Source organism: Hibiscus syriacus, unplaced genomic scaffold (assembly GCF_006381635.1).
Source record: "Hibiscus syriacus cultivar Baekdansim isolate YM2019G1 unplaced genomic scaffold, ASM638163v2 tig00110777_pilon, whole genome shotgun sequence".
NCBI lineage: Eukaryota > Viridiplantae > Streptophyta > Magnoliopsida > Malvales > Malvaceae > Hibiscus > Hibiscus syriacus.
The window spans coordinates 2,634,128-2,656,933 of NW_024062858.1; the positions used below are offsets into that span (position 1 = coordinate 2,634,128).

Genomic DNA, 22,806 nt, shown 5'->3' on the forward strand with positions numbered 1-22,806 from the left:
TTCAAAGTTGGTTGCCAAACTTTGAAACTAACTTTTAACATATATTACAATGATCCATAAGTTAAACACATTAGAACTTCCATTTAACATCTATCGCTTGCTATTTTGAAACGTCAATGACCGTATCACCTTTATGCATTCATATTTAATTCTCTAACCATGTAGATTGTAACATCTTCAAATTTTCCGAATCTTATGATCAAAGTTTTTTAAGTGATTATTTTATTTAGTATGAATGTCAAAACTTGTATCCTATTAATTTGGATTCTTCAAAAAGATCGATTATCCTATTTCTAAAATTTTAACGATAATCGAACATGTAAATTGATAAAGCGATGATCAATTTGAAAAGCAAAGGAGAAATGGAGATTTGTATATCAAATAACCCCAATCCTTTTAGTTTGGTGTTTTGTCTGAGTAGGCATCGAGTTGTAGTATTTTCCTAATTGAGTTGTAACTTTTTTTTAATTGTGTTGAACTCTTTTCTTCAATATAAGCTTAGACAAGTTTTTAACGAGGCACACAATTTAAGTTTCGAGATTGTATGATTAAATTCTTAATAGAATCATATTTATCGAGAAAACCCCCCAAATTTAGCCTTATTGGGATCAGAACGTCAAGGTGTCATTATGAGATTTTTGTATTTATATTATAGTTCTATTTAGCACGTGTTATATTATCAAAGTGTCGATGCTAATGTTCTTTGCTACTCAACAAAACAGCTCGTATGTTGTATCAAGATGATACTGTATGGTGGAAATTTAGCAGTGCACCTTTTGGGGTTAGCAAATTCATAGTACTATATTTTTGTTATTATCGGTTGATATATACAATTAGATAATAGATCTAATTATCTTTTGGTGATGTTGTTGGGTAGATAAGATTTCATGGTCTGCATTGCAATCATATCAAAGCTTGTGTTTATGATTATGTTATGTCTAAATTAATGTATTTGTCATAACGTCTTCTCGGTGATCCGTTAGACTTAAAAATTTGTTTCTGGGAATGCGATGAAATATAATTTTAAAAAATAATTTGATTTTGGAGTTGCCACCAACATTTAAGTTAGGTAGGTTAGAAACTTTAAATGACAAAAAATGGTATGCATTTTACCAAAGATTCATTTTTTAAGAGTTCGGGAGTCGATTACGACTGGGAAGGTTGAGCACCCCCACAACGCTCAAATTTTTGGTACCTAAACGATTATATGTTGTTTAAATATTGGAAATTACAAACTTCAAAAATATATTTAAATTATGATCATTCTATTTATTCAAATTTATTTAAATAAGTGTTCATTTAAAAAACAACATAAAATAAGGAATGATGTGGATCAAAAGGATTAAATATCCCAAAAAATATTTTTATAGAATAAAAAATATTATAATTATTTTTATAGGAGAAAATGTGTTAGTTTGTATGAACAATCCTTGAAAATGCAATTCCTTTATAGTTAGGAGATTTTTTCATAGATTGTCCTCACAAAATATATTATTTCGCAATTTTTCACAAAAATAAAATAAAACAAAATAAATGTGAAAAGAGGTGAAAAATAATCAAAATAAATAAACGTGGAACAAAAGAAAGTTATCGAATGCAAAACAAACACTTACGCGGAAAATCCTCGAAAAGACACCTTCCCTTGTAGTTGAGAGATGTCTTCGTAGATTTCCCTCACAATGAAATTTTCTCATTTACATATTTTAGAAAACAAAATGAAATATAAAAAATAAGGTGGAAGTAATAATACCAATGTGCACATAAATAAAGTACTAAATCACAAACAAGAAAACATTACCGATCAAATTACAAACAACAAGAATAAGCACATTCGAACTAAAATAGAATTAACGGAAACTTAAAGGATCGAAATAAAATTACAAACAAACCAAAGTCATAATCGCATATATTAAACAAATAAGGTACTAGAAATGAAAATAATCCAAAATATCATTAATGACTAAAATAAATTAAACAAAAACATGAAATGGGAAATAGTAATTATACTTAAATACATTCATATTAAATAGTGATCAAAACAAAAAAAACATAACCTTTTGGGTCATATTAAAACAAAAGCAAATATAGCATAATATGTGAATAGATTACTTAAATGTAAACACTGGAAAAATAGAGGCTTGAAACAAGATAACACAAAACTTCATTACTAACTAAAATAATAAATTACAATGAACAAGGACTTATACTGCAATTAGCTCAAAACACTAAAGCACTGAAAATGATGAATAAAATGAAACAAACACAACTTGGGTTGCTTAAACATGTATGAACTAAAATACAGTGGCTTAGATCCGAATATAAACACAAAAAATAAATGGGGACGAGTTTGCAACAAAAATAAAATGGGAACTCAAAACAAAAGGAAATAAAATTTTCATTGATGACAAAATTTACAAGTTGCAGACTATGGGGGATATGTCTCGTAAATTACCCATGCAAAAAATTACCTTATTGCCCCTCCGTGAAACGGCGTCGTTTCGAAAGGCGTATATAAGCCTTAGTCTAAGGCTAAAAAAACACGCCCTCCCCTCATTTTTTTCTGGTTCTCTTTTTTTCGCTCTGTTTTTGTGGTTGTTTGAAAATGTTCTCTCCCCCCTTATCTGAATCATCTCTCCTCATTTATCCTTGCTTTTCTGAATGATATGTTGATATCCATGTGGTAGGGATATGTTCTTCTGATTTGGTAGGATTAAATCTCGAAAAATCGGAATCTAAATAAAATTTTTAATGGATTTTTAGATTTGTTTGATCTGTGATTGATTTGGGTACTGTTTCATACCGTATGGCTTCTGTTGATGACGATGGCCGCGACTCACACTGTAACATCCGCAATACCGGGTTAGTGACCAAATTGTAAAGTTTCAGAATTTGGTGACTAAAGTAGAAGAATGAAAGAATTCAATGATTATTTGAATATATATATTGAAGGTTATTTGGTAATTATTAAAGGAAATTAAGGGTATTATGGTCATTTGACCAGAAAGATTTTTTATAATTTTTTTTAAGGGTAATAAGCACGTATGAAGAAGAGTCCAGAGCATTCTTCAGTCTTCTTCTTCCTCCCTCTCCACCGTGAAGCTTGGTATAAGGTAAGTGAGTCTTTAGTTGGTTAATTCTTTCGTTTTAAAGCTTGTTTTGATTCTTGGGATATTAAGAAAGATTAAGGAAAGCTTTAGGGGGCTTAAACCTCAAAGATTAACAAGTTATGAGAAATTAAGAAAAATGAGTTTTTAAGTGAATTTTTGATATGGAAGGAGTTAATAGATTGTGAAGTTGAATTTGACTTGTCAAGGATTAAATTAAGAGGTAGGAAGTGTTAGGATTGGAATTAGAACACATTGGAAATTTGGTATGATTTTTGAATCTTATATGGAAGATAGAATTTGAGGTTTAAGATGAAATAAATGAATATAGATTGGTTTAAGTATGTGTACTAGAGTTAAGGATGAAAAGGGGATGATATATGAAGTGTTTGAGAGGAAATGAAGTAATTTTCGGGTTGAAAATATGATTTCTGGGCAAGGGGAATCGGTACCCATTCAAGGGGAACCGATACCCCTTCAAACGAACAAGAATTTCCAGTATGTCATAGGGGAACCGATACCCCATGGGGGGGAACCGATTCCCCCTAAAGGAAAATTGGGGATATGGATTTAATAAGTTCGTTTAAATTGATAGTATCCAATTACAAGGTGTAGGTATCTAATGATGGTCTCGAAATGTACATTTATGTAGATTCTACGCATAAAGCAATTCCGGAACGTTTAGCAAGTAAGATCGATCAAGGGAAAGATAAGAGATTGGATTTGGCTAGTGAGGCCAGGTGAGTGCATATTAGTTAGTTTATGGTGCTAAATGGAAACAAGACTTGCGACAAGTCTATTTCCTATGTTAGAATGCATGAATATATGATTATACGTATATGAATGACATGAATTGTATGTATGCATGAATATATGTGTTGACATGCTTTTGAATGTAATGTTATGAGAAGTATGTGCTATATAAGGTATATATATATATACATATGTGAAACTGAACTATGTGACTGCATGAGAAAGATATGAGCCATATGACATGATATAGGTGAACATGAGAAAGCAAAGTATGAGATATAAACTATGTGATCATAGTAAAATATAATTATATTTTTATATGATAAGTGAAATAAACTGGATAATATTGATCTATAGGATGAAGTGAAAATAGTACACCAACTAGGGGATTTGAACATAAATGATAAGATGAACGTATAAGATAAGCTAGATGGGAAAGATTCATAGGTTTAAATAAAACTATAACACATGGGTTGAATGATAGAAATTTGTGAAGTTATATGAGAAGATTATAAGAGCTATAAGAAATTGAATTAAGTAACAGATTAGATTATATATAGAAATAATAGAAGTGAGATATGTTTATAAGTCTGCCCTAGATGAATACGAAATATAAGAATGCTATATGATTTATATTAGGATAATCTTGAGGATATATATATATATATAGATAGATATGAAATGAAATGAAATGAGTTATATGAATACCCAATTATGTGATGAAATGGTGAATTACCTGAACATGTGAATATATATGTTTAAGAGAAGGCATACGATTAAGATATAAGCAATGTGACTATAAGTATATGTGCTTTAAGTGATATGACTTATAAGTATTTCTATTATAATGTTACATGATATGTTATGTATGTTAAAGGAATTATGTGATGGTATAAGAATTGATAGGAAATATATATGTGAAAACAAGTATATGATACGAGACAAAACTTATGACTATAAGCTACGTGAAAGTGTTCTAGGTGTTCGATATATTATATGAAGTATATGATCTTATGTGAACAAGATATGATAAGTATGTTTATAGGAATAAAGGTGATTGGGTGAGAAATGATAGAAATTATATGAAAACATGACATATGTGACATGTGAATTATATGGAAATGATCTACGGGTAAGTGAACTACGTGACTATGTGATCATATGAAAAGAAGCTATGTGATACGTGATATGTGAAAGTGAATTACAAGTTTATGTGTATATTTGAAATGAAAGAAATGATAACGCCCATGTTATGTGTCATGAGAGCTAGGGGTATAGTTGGCATGCCAAGAGTCGAGGGTTTATTCGGTTCTTTAGGACATATGTATATCCTTTGGAACCTGTGTGAAGTCTTGAAAGACACATACTTGATCCATAGTATATGTATATGATTCTTAAGGAATTCTACGTGGTCCTTATGGACATCATTCTACGGGCACTACGGTGCAATTCTACGGGCACTTCGGTGCAATTCTACGGGGCACTTCGGTGCATTTATACGAGCTGTGGTGACAGCATAGTGCACAACCTCTATAGACTCACATATCGATAGTTCTCACATATATACATGGGCTAATCCAGAGATATGAACAAATATAAGTTAGTGGTATGATAAATGCTATAGAAATTATATGATGTTGTGTGTATAGTGTTTGATTGAAAAAGTATGTGATTATATGATAACATGTGAATGATGAATTATGTGTATGTATGAATTTACTGCGATTAATCTGATATGATTCTATACGATATGAAAAATGCCTGGACTTGCTATAACATGATAGAACAGAACATGCATGTATCAATATATATGTTTTAAAGTGCATTATAAGTGGTTATGCCTCACTAAGTCTTCGACTTAGCGTGTGATTGTTTCACACGTAGGTTTCGAGAAGAGTAAGGAGTGATGCGGAGCAAGACAGGTCAGTTTTCCTTACCAAAAGATCAGATCAGAAATATTTGACAAAGTATGTTTTTGGTTATGTATAAAGTGTTGGCATGTAATAAGTCATTAAGTACGAGCACTCTGATAAAGTCTGTATTTTGTTTTAAATAAAGTTTTAAATTTCCCGGGATTTTTCTTAAGAGTCAAGGTTTGAAAAGTCAATGTGACACTTCGGACTCGTATCCGGGTCGGATACGGGTTGGGGGTGTTACATTTAATGGTATCAGAGCTATGGTTTAGCCGATTCTCGGCCTAAACCGAAGTCCAAAAGGTCATAAAAGGTGTACATGCCAACATAGATTGAAAAATTTCTGATCTGATAGTGTAAGGAATACGTTGTCTTGCTAATAAAATAAGAATAGTTTAACACAGTAGAAATCCGATCGTGATAATTTCGAAGTAAGTGAAAGGTGATATTCCTGATGGTGATAGCTATTCACTTGCCCTGGCCAAGCAGGATGAAGAGCGGACACCTCAGGAAATGCCTAGTAAGATCAAAAGTTGATTTCCGAAAGCTGAAATCATATCTGAATATTGATAGAAAATTTTCATCGTTTGGAATCGGAAAAACGATGTAGAGTAGTTTTGCTATTATGTGAATAAGATAGAATATGGTGAACGGGTGTCACCATAAGAATGTTAAAAAGATCTAATGACGTGATGATTACGTATAGAAGAACTCAAGGATAAGTGCATCAGTGACAAGTGTATAAGATGTATATGTCAGAGCTTATGAGTTTGGAACGAAGTGATAATATTGCGCATAAACAAGAGTATGTTTATGATAAGGGTTTGCAGTTAAGATGGAAAGAGTTAGCATTGGCTACCTAGAGTATGTGATAAAAATGTACTGGAATTATAAGATTATAAGATATTTTTAGGATATAATAACCAGATCTGCAATGGATCTGGATACAGTTGCATATTTGGATCATAGTAATGTGGTATAGTAAAGGAAAAGGAAGTAAGAATTGGTATATTTAAATAAAGCTGAGGATTGATAAGAAGAGTTTGAGAATGTGTATATCGATGATCAGATTATAAGACACAGGAAGTCAGAATGTTGAGTTTGAGCAAAAGAAATTTCAGGATGTATGAGAATAGGGGTGAAATTGATAAGTTGAGTAAGCGAATTTTAAGATAATTTCGATTTGAAAGGATGTATGTGTTTAGTTGATTAGGGTTTGTACCCTAGATTGAACATATATTATTGACTAGCTATCAGAGTAAAAGTGATAGAGTTATAAGACTGAAGGAAAAGACAAAGTGGAGTTAATTGATTATGATGTGAATTTGAATATGATTGTATATTCTGAGCGGATAACTATGATGTAGAAACTGAGATAAGTATTTGCATGGAACCTTCAGGAAGGAAAATACAAGTATAAGAAATGATAAAGAATGAAGTTATGTATAAGAAATGGGTTATTAAAGTAATGAGGATGCAATGAAGATTGGTACATAAAGATGAGTATAAGTAATAAGACAAGAGTATGTGAACATGAAAGGAAATATATGATTAATGTATAAGGAATAAGGAATAAAGAAATGAAAGGGATTGATTTAAAGGATCATATACGATAAATATGGAAGTACAGAGGATAATTTTTGATATGGAAATAAGACCAGTGTGCAAGGTGATGTGAAAATATTGTTTGACTCCTTAAAGTATATGTTTAATCACATTGAAGAAGATTTAAAGTTGAGTTTTGGTCAAATGATGACGAAATACAAGTTGGTATGGTTATAAGGTAATTAAAGATTGATAAAGAATTTGATTGATTAAGGATTTTGAGTGATAAGAACTGATGCTATTGGTTATATGATAAGTAACATGATAAGGATGTATAAAGGAAAAAGGTAGTTGAAGAACTAAGAGAAAGAAGGATTAAGTAAAAGAAGTAACATAAGAACATTAGAAGATATGTTCTTACTAAGTTGTTTAGTGAAAAATTCGAGGACGAATTTTTTTTAAAAAGGAGGGGAGATTTGTAACATCCGCAATACCGGGTTAGTGACCAAATTGTAAAGTTTCAGAATTTGGTGACTAAAGTAGAAGAATGAAAGAATTCAATGATTATTTGAATATATATATTGAAGGTTATTTGGTAATTATTAAAGGAAATTAAGGGTATTATGGTCATTTGACCAGAAAGATTTTTTATAATTTTTTTTAAGGGTAATAAGCACGTATGAAGAAGAGTCCAGAGCATTCTTCAGTCTTCTTCTTCCTCCTCTCCACCGTGAAGCTTGGTATAAGGTAAGTGAGTCTTTAGTTGGTTAATTCTTTCGTTTTAAAGCTTGTTTTGATTCTTGGGATATTAAGAAAGATTAAGGAAAGCTTTAGGGGGCTTAAACCTCAAAGATTAACAAGTTATGAGAAATTAAGAAAAATGAGTTTTTAAGTGAATTTTGATATGGAAGGAGTTAATAGATTGTGAAGTTGAATTTGACTTGTCAAGGATTAAATTAAGAGGTAGGAAGTGTTAGAATTGGAATTAGAACACATTGGAAATTTGGTATGATTTTGAATCTTATATGGAAGATAGAATTTTGAGGTTTAAGATGAAATAAATGAATATAGATTGGTTTAAGTATGTGTACTAGAGTTAAGGATGAAAAGGGGATGATATATGAAGTGTTTGAGAGGAAATGAAGTAATTTTCGGGTTGAAAATATGATTTCTGGGCAAGGGGAATCGGTACCCATTCAAGGGGAACCGATACCCCTTCAAACGAACAAGAATTTCCAGTATGTCATAGGGGAACCGATACCCCATGGGGGGGGAACCGATTCCCCCTAAAGGAAAATTGGGGATATGGATTTAATAAGTTCGTTTAAATTGATAGTATCCAATTACAAGGTGTAGGTATCTAATGATGGTCTCGAAATGTACATTTATGTAGATTCTACGCATAAAGCAATTCCGGAACGTTTAGCAAGTAAGATCGATCAAGGGAAAGATAAGAGATTGGATTTGGCTAGTGAGGCCAGGTGAGTGCATATTAGTTAGTTTATGGTGCTAAATGGAAACAAGACTTGCGACAAGTCTATTTCCTATGTTAGAATGCATGAATATATGATTATACGTATATGAATGACATGAATTGTATGTATGCATGAATATATGTGTTGACATGCTTTTGAATGTAATGTTATGAGAAGTATGTGCTATATAAGGTATATATATATATACATATGTGAAACTGAACTATGTGACTGCATGAGAAAGATATGAGCCATATGACATGATATAGGTGAACATGAGAAAGCAAAGTATGAGATATAAACTATGTGATCATAGTAAAATATAATTATATTTTTATATGATAAGTGAAATAAACTGGATAATATTGATCTATAGGATGAAGTGAAATAGTACACCAACTAGGGGATTTGAACATAAATGATAAGATGAACGTATAAGATAAGCTAGATGGGAAAGATTCATAGGTTTAAATAAAACTATAACACATGGGTTGAATGATAGAAATTTGTGAAGTTATATGAGAAGATTATAAGAGCTATAAGAAATTGAATTAAGTAACAGATTAGATTATATATAGAAATAATAGAAGTGAGATATGTTTATAAGTCTGCCCTAGATGAATACGAAATATAAGAATGCTATATGATTTATATTAGGATAATCTTGAGGATATATATATATAGATAGATATGAAATGAAATGAAATGAGTTATATGAATACCCAATTATGTGATGAAATGGTGAATTACCTGAACATGTGAATATATATGTTTAAGAGAAGGCATACGATTAAGATATAAGCAATGTGACTATAAGTATATGTGCTTTAAGTGATATGACTTATAAGTATTTCTATTATAATGTTACATGATATGTTATGTATGTTAAAGGAATTATGTGATGGTATAAGAATTGATAGGAAATATATATGTGAAAACAAGTATATGATACGAGACAAAACTTATGACTATAAGCTACGTGAAAGTGTTCTAGGTGTTTCGATATATTATATGAAGTATATGATCTTATGTGAACAAGATATGATAAGTATGTTTATAGGAATAAAGGTGATTGGGTGAGAAATGATAGAAATTATATGAAAACATGACATATGTGACATGTGAATTATATGGAAATGATCTACGGGTAAGTGAACTACGTGACTATGTGATCATATGAAAAGAAGCTATGTGATACGTGATATGTGAAAGTGAATTACAAGTTTATGTGTATATTTGAAATGAAAGAAATGATAACGCCCATGTTATGTGTCATGAGAGCTAGGGGTATAGTTGGCATGCCAAGAGTCGAGGGTTTATTCGGTTCTTTAGGACATATGTATATCCTTTGGAACCTGTGTGAAGTCTTGAAAGACACATACTTGATCCATAGTATATGTATATGATTCTTAAGGAATTCTACGTGGTCCTTATGGACATCATTCTACGGGCACTACGGTGCAATTCTACGGGCACTTCGGTGCAATTCTACGGGGCACTTCGGTGCATTTATACGAGCTGTGGTGACAGCATAGTGCACAACCTCTATAGACTCACATATCGATAGTTCTCACATATATACATGGGCTAATCCAGAGATATGAACAAATATAAGTTAGTGGTATGATAAATGCTATAGAACTTATATGATGTTGTGTGTATAGTGTTTGATTGAAAAAGTATGTGATTATATGATAACATGTGAATGATGAATTATGTGTATGTATGAATTTACTGCGATTAATCTGATATGATTCTATACGATATGAAAAATGCCTGGACTTGCTATAACATGATAGAACAGAACATGCATGTATCAATATATATGTTTTAAAGTGCATTATAAGTGGTTATGCCTCACTAAGTCTTCGACTTAGCGTGTGATTGTTTCACACGTAGGTTTCGAGAAGAGTAAGGAGTGATGCGGAGCAAGACAGGTCAGTTTTCCTTACCAAAAGATCAGATCAGAAATATTTGACAAAGTATGTTTTTGGTTATGTATAAAGTGTTGGCATGTAATAAGTCATTAAGTACGAGCACTCTGATAAAGTCTGTATTTTGTTTTAAATAAAGTTTTAAATTTCCCGGGATTTTTCTTAAGAGTCAAGGTTTGAAAAGTCAATGTGACACTTCGGACTCGTATCCGGGTCGGATACGGGTTGGGGGTGTTACACACACGGCTGAGGAAGCTCCCGGTGGGGTACATACGCCGATTGGGTGTTTGGTGGTTGCTGGTAGCGGTGATAGTGGGTGGGTGGGTGGGATTAGGGTTCAAAAACCCTAATTAATTTGAGTTAGATGATGGGCTTGGTATTGGGTCATCTGTGTTGGGTCTGGTGCTGGGCCGGTTCGGGTGGACTGAAGTAGGGTCGGATCTTGCAACTGGGTCTGTTGAGTGGGCTTCGGGTTGATGGGCTATTGTAATATGGGTGGGCTTGTGTAATTTTATATTTTGGGTTTCAATTGGGCCCTACAAAATGTAATATGTAAATTAATAATAATATTAAATTAATAAAATGTAGAACCCGGACAAAAACAGGTGTCTATAGTATCGTAAATTGATTTTATGACAAGTTTCATTTTTTTTTGTTATCTGACTGAATGCTAAACGACATTGAACTTTAATGTTTATATTATGTTGCACTTTCGTTTATTGTTTCTTCGGATTATGCTGAACTTTCTAACGCAGCCCTTCTTATGTCTTTTCTTCTTCTTCAGATTATCCAAGATGTACTGAATAAATGAAGAATGTGATGCCTTTAGTGAAAAGGGAAAGCTAGGTGCTCAAATGAAAACAAGGGAAAATATAAATGGCTAAGGGGTAACTAAATCATGCAATGATTATTTGAAAATGGTGAAAAGATGAAAGATTGGTTCCAATATTTTACCAATTTGTTTTTGGTGAATAAGCTACTTAGGTGATAAATTCTTATAATATTTCTTTAATTTGTCTTAAGTAAACCATTTGGAGAGGGTTTTCTCCTATTAGCCATGTGGTTAAATGAGCAAAGAGGTAAGCCTTCTTCATCTTCTTCCACGCCAAAACCACTATTGAAATCACCCTAAAAGCTCAAAACCCTAAATACTAAAATTAGAGATTAAGTAAATCTTCTCATCCAAATCACATTTTGATTACAGATTTGGTAAGATCTCATCCTTGGATTTCAATTGGTGATCTTCATTTTTAATTTAAAGAAAGTTCATCTGAAACCCTAAACTTGAATTAAGGGATTCAATTATCTTAAAGGGGTCACAAACATTCATTGACTTAGGAACGCTTTAGAGCCAGGAAAGTGAATCCACTCGAGTTGAATTTCCACTTCACCACACTCCACGTTTCGTAATCTGAGGACAAGGTCTTGGACGATCTTCCCTTCGTTCAAGTATACGGGACTCTCCTCAGCCAGGCAGTTGGAGGTGCTTGGTTGTAATCTTGATAGCACGGTTCCACTTGGGATTTCTTCCAAATTGGTATGTGTTTTCAAGGCTTCTATATATGGCCTAACCTCAAATTCAGTGTCTACCATTTTTTCATCCTTAGTAAATGCGTCATGGTCGTACACGGTCTGGAATCATGTACAAATAGGTAAACAAAGGAATGCCTTAAGGATCAAGTTATGGTATATAGTAATCAAGAGACTGATAAATCGTCATTCCACTCAGGATTTACATCCTTCTTTACTACACGACTCTTGAGTCTCTGCACACAAAAAAATAGATATATTAACATTGCTATGAAGGTGAAAAATTATAGTGAAGAAGAAGAAGAAAAAGACTTGGTGGCCCATCTTAACAACAACGTAAGGGTCACTACTTCGGACATCCCGAACAGCAAGGTTTACGCCTCGTTTGACATGGACCCGCAGCAGACCCATCAAGTTGTCCATCAGGTTGAGAGAAAGTGAGAAACTTCTTGCGGATGTAGCTTGAACAAATGGAGTTTTGGACTTTGGATTGTGGATGGACACAAATGCATAGAAGGGGATGAAGGGTTTATATACGAGGAGGCTGACCGAGAGATGCGGTACCTGCTTGCCAAATGATTGAAAGGGAATTGGTCATCCGATAATGATGCTTCTTCGATTCATTTCCCACAAAATTTTATATATTCATAGTTTGACTCAAACTTATTCCAATATTTTTTAGAAAAAAGTTCACGCATTATATGTTTGATTAAATTCATGTCTCATTTAGAGATACATTATTTATATTTTGATTTGGTTTAATATAAATATTAGTTTCAAATTTTATCTAGGTTCATTTTTATAATTGAAGAATTTAAATACATTCGTGTTATCTTTGTTGATGGGACTAAATGAGTTATAGCAGTTATTAGCGGTTGATCTCTTCTGGTTTGGGCAAAGAGTTGCAGCCGATAGAAAATCAATCAAAATCCTTCTCCATAAGGAGGTGGATCATAGAAGGGTTAAGGTGAGGTGATTTCATGAAGGTTGTTTCCCATCTCTCGTTCGTACTCGAGAGGTTATATAGAGATACGTTAGTGTGTGTGTTTCAGTTGTAGGTTTATAATGGCTATTTGTAGGCTGACATGTTAAGTAGATAAAATCAAGTGCTAGTGAATTTGTTTCTAGTAGGCTCATAATGTTATCAATGCATAACTATAAACCATTAATCTTGTACATGTCGTATGCAAATAATGTTTTGGAACTTTATCAACAATCTTTGAATGATAAAGGGAAAAAATGGAAACAAATTTTATTTGTGAAAATGGTGAAGATGATCATGACCTTGTTGGAAGTGGTTGATCTTTTAAATTTTATTGTTTTAAATACATTTTCATATTTTTTATTCCTTGTTGGTATTTATTTTCTTTGAAATAAGATTAATTCCCAAATACAATTTATGATCAATAATGAAGAGTTATGCTCAGCAAACGATGTAAATGTAACATAATATATTTCTTTTTTTCACACTAAGCCAAAGATGTTACGTACAAATAACAAGGAAAAATATTTTTTTCATATATATAATTTCAAATTCTATAAGCATATAAAACTTCATATTAACCCATGCGTTGACGAGCCTCATAATGTTCATACTAATTCTAATGACATGTAAACTCACATACACTATATTATAGATTGATAACAACGATACATATGAATATTAGGCGATGCATATGTTAATAATGGTCCATGAGGAGGATGTACGCTCCCACTTATATCACCCTATATACAATCTAGAAAAGTGATAGGTTCATAATTTATCTTAGTTTATGATGGTTGAATGATTAATTTGCTACGCAAGTGTCACATGAAAAAAAATCATTTAAAGAATATGTTGGCTCTGCAATAAATTTTTAAATAAATTATCAATAATTTTTCACATCATAATTAAACTGAGATGACCTAATAGAACATGTCAAATTATAAAGCTAACAGTTTCACCTCTTCTTAAACCAGCTTTGATTTTATTCTCAAGGTTATAGTTATTTAAGTAAGCAACATCTGTTAATTACATCACACTGTAACCAGTGATTATCGTTTGTTTATTCTACATGTTTGACCAAGATAAATACATATATTTAACTTTAAAAGAATCCACTTGTATTCATCGAGGCCTTAACGAGGATAAATATTTAAAAATTATATTAACTTAATACTTTATTGATAAGTAAAATTTTGTCTCACTGTTTACTTCTTTAATTGATGTTATCAATTTATTATGATTTGCATGCTAAAATGTTATCAGTTGTATCATATAGATGAAAAATATAAAACAGTACATATATGCCATGGTTATAGCCCATAAAATTAAGGTGGTTGCTTCTAAGACAATGGAAGAATCGAAAGGAAACTTAAAGTTATAAGCCGCTTCTCAAGTTTTTTATCCATGTTAATTTCATCAAAATAGAAAGAAAAAAAAAACTGTAATATTATATGTGATTTTCTTAAAAAAAATAGTAGTTGAGCGATCAAAATAGAAATTAAATAATCGGAGAGTGACTAAATATGTAATTTACTATTTTTAATTTAGTCGTTCAATTGAACCGATTACTCGGTCCGGTTTTACACATGACCCAACCCAAATTACAACGTTGCTTTTGCCATCTCTCTCCGTCTTTCTTTTCGATTTTTTTTCCTCTCTTTTAAAACTTCATTTTTCTTATATTTTGAATGCTCCGAATATTTTTTCTCTTGGTTCTATAGATCGAAAGGTGGATTAAGAAATCGAGCGTGGTTGAGGGATCTGCACTTAATTAGATCGTGATCGAAAGGAATTAGTGTTTTGGATTTGAGACTGAGGGAATTTAGGGTTTGGATAAGGGTCAATTTGGGAGGTTGCTGCAGGGTAGGGTTTCGAATTGGTGAAAGACGGGGCTGTGCGACAAATTAGAAAGGGAAAAAAGGAAGATACTAATAAGGAGTGGGGTATTGATGGTACTAGAAGGTGAAAATGCAAGGCTATGTATGGGCGGGGAGGAGGTGAGGAGAGGAATAAGGTACGGCACATGTGGACAGTCCCTACACGTGCAACGGCGGTTATAAGTCCTGATGATGGTGCTTATCCCTCTTATTCTTCTTCATCTACTGTTAATTTCTTTTCGAAGGTATAGCTTTCTAAATAAAATTTTGCAATTTTTATTGGATTTGATCCCATTCAGAATTCCTTCATTTTTCTAGGTTTCTTGTTTTGTTTGTTTATGTTTTTGCCTTTTTATTAGGTGATTAGATAAGAAGGGTTTTGTCAGACTGATTTTGGTGAAATGAAGAAAATGGGGATTTTTCTTGGCTGCTTGATTTTGGGTGATAGAGTTGAACTAGCCCTGATGTAATTGGTATTTTTTGGCTTGTTTGTGGAATTTGTAGAAGGTTGTTGTGCTCGTTTGGTGTAAAATTTAGGTAAGGAATGGAGTTTTTAATTGTATTGGTAGGAATGCGTTTAACTTTTGATGTTTTGGGTGGCTTGTCCTGGTGAAGTGCATGCGTAAGATTAGTAAGCGAATGCTTCCTTGGGCCAATTTACAATTTCGTGAAAGAATCATTTGTGTGCAAAATCCAATTACACGAATTATATATTTTCCTTTTGACTATATCAATAGTGTCTATTGAACTTTCTGGAAATCTTCAATGCGTTCTTGGAGGAATAGTTGCTCAGCTTTCCGTATGGCGTTTTTACTTCTTCCAAGCAGAGGGGAATTCCTGACGGAAAGTGTTTGGGAGATGAGAAGAGATGCTTAGTTTACTGATAGTTTAATCCAAGTGCACCTGAAAATTGGAAATTTGCATACGTTCAAGGGTGACGTGAATTAATCATTGGCTTTATTGTTCAGATTGTTTGAAATGTTTCCAATTTTTGGGGCAGCTTGCAATCTGAAATTAGTCAATGAGGAAATAGTTTCTGGTTTATCAACTGGAGGCAGAGAAGTAATCAACAAGGTTTATTGTTGTTCAAAATATTCAAAACTTTCCTATTATGAATTATTTGAATCATGATGAGTATTCCATTTGGAAACAATTTCTGTTTCATTGTTTTAGAGAGGGTGAATAGAAAAGTATTACGTTGTGAAGATCAATTACTCTTGCTAGACTTAGATACCCTTCTAAATTATATAGGAAGAAATGCACTACCTTTGATGGATTAACCTAGAAAACAAGTCTTATTTCCTTAGATACTACTAGTAACAAATCTTTTTTAGTATTTCTCGAATTTTCACCTTGTTGGAGATGCTGGCTGCATTATATGTAGTTTTCAGGGTGTTATTGCTCCCGTATTTGGTCCTGGATATGGTTGCAATATGTGAACTTAATTAATTATTTGCTGTCAGGTTTTGGGGTTTGTTCATATAATCCAAGTGATGTGAATTCCTTGTAATGTGGCTTGTTCTATGTAAAAAGGGTTTTTGTGTCATTTAGTAGCAAGTATATAGGTATTCCCTTAGACAGGTGTGGTTTGACCTGCATCTACATTAGTGAGAAGGTACTTGATTTTTGTTATGTCTTCTGAAATGATATGGTATATATTTCAGTCGTATAATGTTTCTAGCATATAATTGTCAAAAAGGTAGTTGAGAAATGTTTGTCATTTCTTCAATAAAGCCATATATGATTGTAATGGATCATGAAGAAAATGCTTAAACATACCCAAAGATTTCCAGGTGATTTGCATTATATAATAGCATGCTTCCTTGATTGTTATCGTTTAATGTTTCCTTTAATGGGTATAGTATGCTTTGAACCTATATGGATTAGTCTAACTTGGTTCTTCTAATGGTGAAGTCTGGTGAGCTGGGAATAATTTATGTGCGCTTTTCTCTTAGATTTTGTTATAGTGCATCTAATGAGGAATCTGTTTCAAGAATTTGTTCAGAATCTGACTGGTCATGCTCTAAATGAGGTTAATTGCATCTTTATTTGTGCATCTGCATATATAAACCCTTTTATTCCCCTAACAAAGCTGCTGAACAATTGAATGGTTTGCTAGTTGCTAGCTAAGGGTTGTTTGTTTGTGTTGTCTGTGTCTCTTTCATATTACCATTTTTATTTGAGTTAGTTTGCTTACTTTAAATATGGGCATGACAATTGTTTTTTTTAAAAATAACTGTTGAATACCAATCTGTTGATCGAACTTATTAATTTTAATACAAAATTGCTGTATATTTTTACTGAAAATTTTTGCCTTCCTGGATTATTGGTTCAGTAGTTTACTGACATTCCCTCTTTTACCCTTAACAGGATGGACGCAAGATCAGTGTTGGTGACTGTGCTCTCTTCAAACCAGCCCAAGATTCTCCACCTTTTATAGGAATAATTCGTTGTTTAATTTCTGGTAAAGAAGATAAGTTAAAGTTGCGTGTGAATTGGCTTTATCGACCTGCTGAATTAAAGCTTGGCAGAGGCACCCTGTTCGAAGCTGCACCAAACGAAATCTTTTATTCCTTTCATAAGGATGAGATTCCTGCTGCGTCATTACTCCATCCGTGTAAAGTTGCATTCCTTCCTAAAGACGTTGATCTTCCTTCAGGAATCTGCTCATTTGTGTGCCGCCGAGTTTACGACATTACAAAAAAATGTTTATGGTGGCTAACTGATCAAGATTTTATTACTGTGAGTTCTAGGTGCTCTTGAAGTCTGAAGATATGTAATTTGGTTTGAAATTGTTGAACTTTTGTAATTGATATCTTTTCCTTTTACAGGTACATCAAGAAGAAGTAGATCATCTCTTATATAAGACACGTTTAGAAATGCATGAAGCAGTACAACCTGGTGGTCGTTCTCCAAAGCCAATGACATCACATTTAAAACCTGGTTCAGAAAGTGCACAGAACAATGCTTCCTCACTTCTTTCACCGGGTAAAGGAAAGAAAAGGGAGCGTGCGGATCAAGGCTCTGAGCCTGTCAAACGGGAACGTAGTGGTAAAATGGAGGACGGGGATTCTGGTCATGGTAGACCAGAATTTGATTTGAAATCTGAGATTACTAAAATTACCGAAAAGGGAGGACTAGAGGATTCTGAAGGGGTTGAGAAATTGGTGCAGCTCATGATGGCCGAGAGAAATGTGAAGAAAATAGACCTGGTGAGCCGCTCCATCCTTGCTAGTGTAATAGCAGCTACAGACAAGTTTGACTGCCTTAGTCATTTTGTTGTTCGGCTCAGAGGCTTGCATGTTTTTGATGTGTGGCTCCAGGAAGTCCAAAAAGGGAGGATTGGTGATGGTAGTTGCTCGAAGGATGATAAATCAGTTGATGATTTCCTTTTAACTGTACTACGAGCCCTTGATAAGCTACCTGTAAATCTTACTGCTTTACAGATGTGTAACATTGGCAAGACTGTTAATCATTTAAGGAGCCATAAGAATATAGAAATACAGAAGAAAGCAAGGAGCCTAGTTGACACATGGAAAAAACGAGTTGAGGCTGAGATGGATGCCAAGTCCAGTTCAAGTCAGGCTGTTCCCTGGCCCGCAAGACCTCGTCCTTCTGAAGTTTCTCAAAGTGGAAGCAAGCACTGTGCCTCACCAGAGGTTGCCATGAAGAGTTCAGTAACACACCTTTCTGCCTCTAGAACTGGTTCGGTTAAGCTTGCTCAAGGAGATATTTCAACCAAGTCCGCTTCACCATCGCTGGGACCTATGAAAGCAGTATCATTGTCTACTTCAGCCAGTGCAAACTTAAAAGATGGGCATGCACGAAATGCTGTTGTTGTTGGCACCCCTGACCCTCAAACAACCACAAGGGATGAGAAAAGCAGCAGTTCAAGTCAGTCCCACAGCAATAGTCAGTTGTGTTCTGCTGATCATGCAAAGACTGCGGGAGTTTCAAGAATGGAAGATGCAAGAAATTTTGCAGCTGGTTCAGGAACAGTGACTAAGATTTCAGGTAGTTCTTCACGGCATCGACAATCCATTAATGGTTTCTCAGGGCTATCGGGTGTTCAGAGGGAAATATCAAGTAAAATTTCTTCACTTCACAAGACTCCTGCTTCTGAAAAAATATCACAGTCTGGCTTAACATTTGAAAAGGCAGTAGATTCTCTTATGGCTGAGGGTACTAATAAGTTTGTTGTTAAGGTCCCTAATCATAGTAGAAGTCCAGCAAAGAATACCGGTGGAGGATCTCCTGACGGTCATTCGGCCATGAACAGAGCTTCTTCTCCTGTTATTTCAGAGAAGCATGAACAGTTAGATCGTAACATGAAGGATAAGACTGATACTTACAGGGAAAATGTAATCACTGATGTCCACACTGAATCTTGGCAGAGCAATGACTTCAAGAATCTGCAGACTGGGTGTGGTGAAGGAGATGGTTCAGCTGCAGCTGTTCCCAATGAAGAAAACTGTCAGACCAGAGAAGATGCCAGGAAATCAATTGATGTTACAAAAACGGCTTTGTCATCTTCTGGAAATGAACTTAAATCAGAAAGACTGCAGGAGGCTTCTTTCAGCTCGATGAACGCTTTAATTGAGAGCTGTGCCAAATACTCTGAAGCAGATGCGTGCATGCCAGTTGAGGATGATGCTGGAATGAATTTGCTTGCCAATGCAATTGCTGAAGAGATTTCTAAATCAGATGTGGCTTCACTAATTGATTCTCAACAAAGAAATACCCATGTTGTCAAGAACTCTTCCACAGGCAATGGTACAGTATTAAAATATTCTGCTGGGGATGAGGTCATTCAAGATCCAGATCAGTTTGTTGAGGGTGCAGATGACGAGCATTTAAAGCAGGGTGTAGTTGTAGGTAATTCAGAGCCTGATCATGCAGACAGCAAGATTGGTTCCTCTCAAGAAAAATCTGGAGAGTTAAATGAACATTTAACTTTATCAAATATGGGTCTGCCAGATACTGCAGACCAATTTCTTGAAAATGGTAAATTGAAGGAAACTATGACAGCTGCTTTAGTCAATTCATCCACAGTCAGCTTCGTGGAGATGATTACTGATATTGGGGATTCCAAAGAGCATCTGGAGAAAAAGGCTGGTGGAGTGGATGATGATGCAGGTTTTGATACTAAACAAAAGGGGAGTATTTCTTTGGTAGATGAAGTGGTCACGAACACAGTTCTGGATGTTGAGGAAGAAGTGGTTGAAGGATCTTCATCTTTACTTTCTGTGGAAATTGATGTTGAGCACCAGAAAAATGTCCCCGGTAGTTTTGACAGAAGTTCACAGTCTCGTCAGAAGGCACCAGCTGTTATTGGACATTCCACCAAAGGAACAGATAAAGAAGCATTGCCTCTCAGCTCTAAGGATGTTGATGAAAAGGTTGAGAAGGACATTGATGAAAAGGTTAAGAAGGATGTTGAGGCTGATGCACATTGCCATGCTAGTCACGGTGAGAAGCAAAAGCCCGAGTGGAAAAGTAAGGATTATGCTCTTATTGATGTGTTATTTTAATGTGAAGTACTTATTGTTATACCTTTTTAAGTAATGCTTATTGTCTTATTGGTTTCTTATTTAAATTTGGAGTGCTTGTCCTTTTTACTTTTTTCTTTGCATCATACCATTCATCCTTAGTAATTTGTGTCGGTTTTGGTTCAGCTACCCCTACCCAGAAAGGTGAGCATGTGCAGGAGATTTTAGAAGGTAATGAGGATTGTGAACCCGAAGCACCATCTCCTTGTAAGGTATCAGCCTCAGTAATGGAACCAGAACTACCACTAAGGCCAAGGGGATCCAAGTTGACTGATGCCAAAGCAGATGAAGCTGAAGAACATGCATCAACCATTACATATGCTCATGCTACAGATAGTGCAGATACTGATGCGAAAGAAGAATTTTACTTGAATGAAGGTTTTAATGTGCATGAGGGGAAATTTGGGGAAATGAAGAATTTAACACCACCAGGGTGTTCAGCTCCTGTCCAATTAATTAGCCCACTTCCTTTTCCTGTTTCTTCTGTATCTAGTGGCCTTCCCGCTTCAATTACTGTTGCTGCTGCTGCAAAGGGGCACTTTGTTCCCCCAGATGACCTACCGAGGAGTAAAGGGGCCTTTGGTTGGAAGGGGTCAGCAGCCACAAGTGCATTTCGGCCAGCTGAACCCAGAAAGACTTTGGATATACCTCTTGGTTCAAGTAAAACTTCCAGTCCTGATGCTACTTCTGGGAAACAAAGTCGTCCTCCATTGGACATAGATTTGAATTTACCTGATGAGGGAGTCCTAGAGGATTTAGCTTCCCAAAGTTCTGCTCAGGGAAAATACTGTGCACCAGATCTTACAAATAATCATGATTTAACATGTGGGTTGATGGGTTCTGCTCCCATTCGACCCTCTGGGGGACTTGATCTTGATTTGAACAGAGCTGACGAGCCTGCCAATATGCCTAATCACGCAATTGGCAATAATCATAGACTTGAAGTCTTTATGCAGCCTATCTCACCATCTTCAACTGGAGGTATTCTTAATGTTGAGGCAAGGTTGCACAGAGATTTGATTTGAACAATGGACCGGTTGTTGATGAAGTGAGTTGTGAGCCATCACCATTTAGTCAACATGGCAGAAGCAGCAACATGGCATCTCAACCACCATTTCCCAGACTGCAGATAAACAATACTGAGATAGCAAATTTGTCTTCTAGGATTCCATCAATCTTGACGGATAGGGAACAGCCTTTTCTAATGGTAGCAACTAGTGGGCCCCAAATGGTGTTGGGTCCCACAAATGGTGCCACCCCTTTCGGTACTGATGTATACAGGGGACCTGTGTTATCATCTTCACCAGCAGTGCAGTTCCCAGAGACCCCGTTCCAGTATCCTGTGCTCCCCTTTGGAAAAACATTTCCTCTTCCTTCAACCAGCTTTTCTGGTGGTTCAACAACTTATGTTGATTCATCTGCTGGGAGGCTTCCTTTCCCAACTGTCCATTCACAATTGTTAGGACCTGCTAGTGCAGTTCCGTTCCATTTCCCAAGACCCTATATCGTTAACCTTCCTGATGGTAGTAATAGTAGTGGTGCTGAGAGTGGTAGGAAATGGGGAAGGCAAGGTCCTGACTTAAATGCCGGTCTTAGTGGCTCAAATATTGAAGGAAGAGACGAGACAACACCTCTTGTACCTAGGCAACTATCTGTTGCCGGTTCACTGTCCCCGGCAGAGGAGCAAGCAAGAATGTATTTGGCACCAGGTGGCATTTTCAAAAGAAAGGAACCTGAGGGTGGATGGGATGGATACAAGCAATCTTCGTGGCAGTAGGAATTCTTAAAATATTCACAATCTGGTTATCTATGAAAGCTTGCAAGTCAGTTATGTTTCTTGGCAGTAGGAATTCTTAAAAAATCAGGCATATACATGCACTAAAAACTTTGCTTGGATAAGTTTTTAATTATTCAGTAGAATTCTTAAAAACTTTGCTTGGACAAGTTTGAAATGATGATTTAGTTTTTAGAAAGTTGATAGAAATGATAGATGACCATTGTTTTCTCATTTTGACGTATTAGGTTCTTGTTTGTGCACTTTAGAATGCATTTTAGGGCTTACATTTGCATGGTATGCTAAATTTTTGCTATGGTGTGGTTAAATAGGTTTGAATGTTGCGTTGACATGTTTGGTAGGTTTG

General features: G+C 34.7%; 2 protein-coding genes across 2 annotated transcripts; one reads left to right on the top strand and one right to left on the bottom strand.

Annotated features, from left to right (window-relative positions):
• Positions 1–12,050: 12,050 nt before the first annotated feature.
• On the bottom strand, positions 12,051–12,677 carry LOC120140032 (protein C2-DOMAIN ABA-RELATED 4-like). Its single transcript, XM_039155094.1, has 3 exons — positions 12,591–12,677; positions 12,431–12,490; positions 12,051–12,356 (listed from the first exon to the last, which is right to left on the bottom strand). The coding sequence occupies exons 1-3, from the start codon at positions 12,675–12,677 to the stop codon at positions 12,051–12,053; spliced, it is 453 nt and encodes a 150-aa protein (XP_039011025.1).
• Positions 12,678–14,878: 2,201 nt separating this feature from the next.
• Positions 14,879–22,650, top strand: LOC120139897. Its single transcript, XM_039154997.1, is given in 5 exon segments — positions 14,879–15,361; positions 17,487–17,858; positions 17,948–20,612; positions 20,792–21,676; positions 21,679–22,650. Coding segments are annotated over 5 exon segments (4,830 nt in total). The 5' UTR covers positions 14,879–15,217; the 3' UTR covers positions 22,443–22,650.
• The last annotated feature ends 156 nt before the right edge of the window (positions 22,651–22,806 follow it).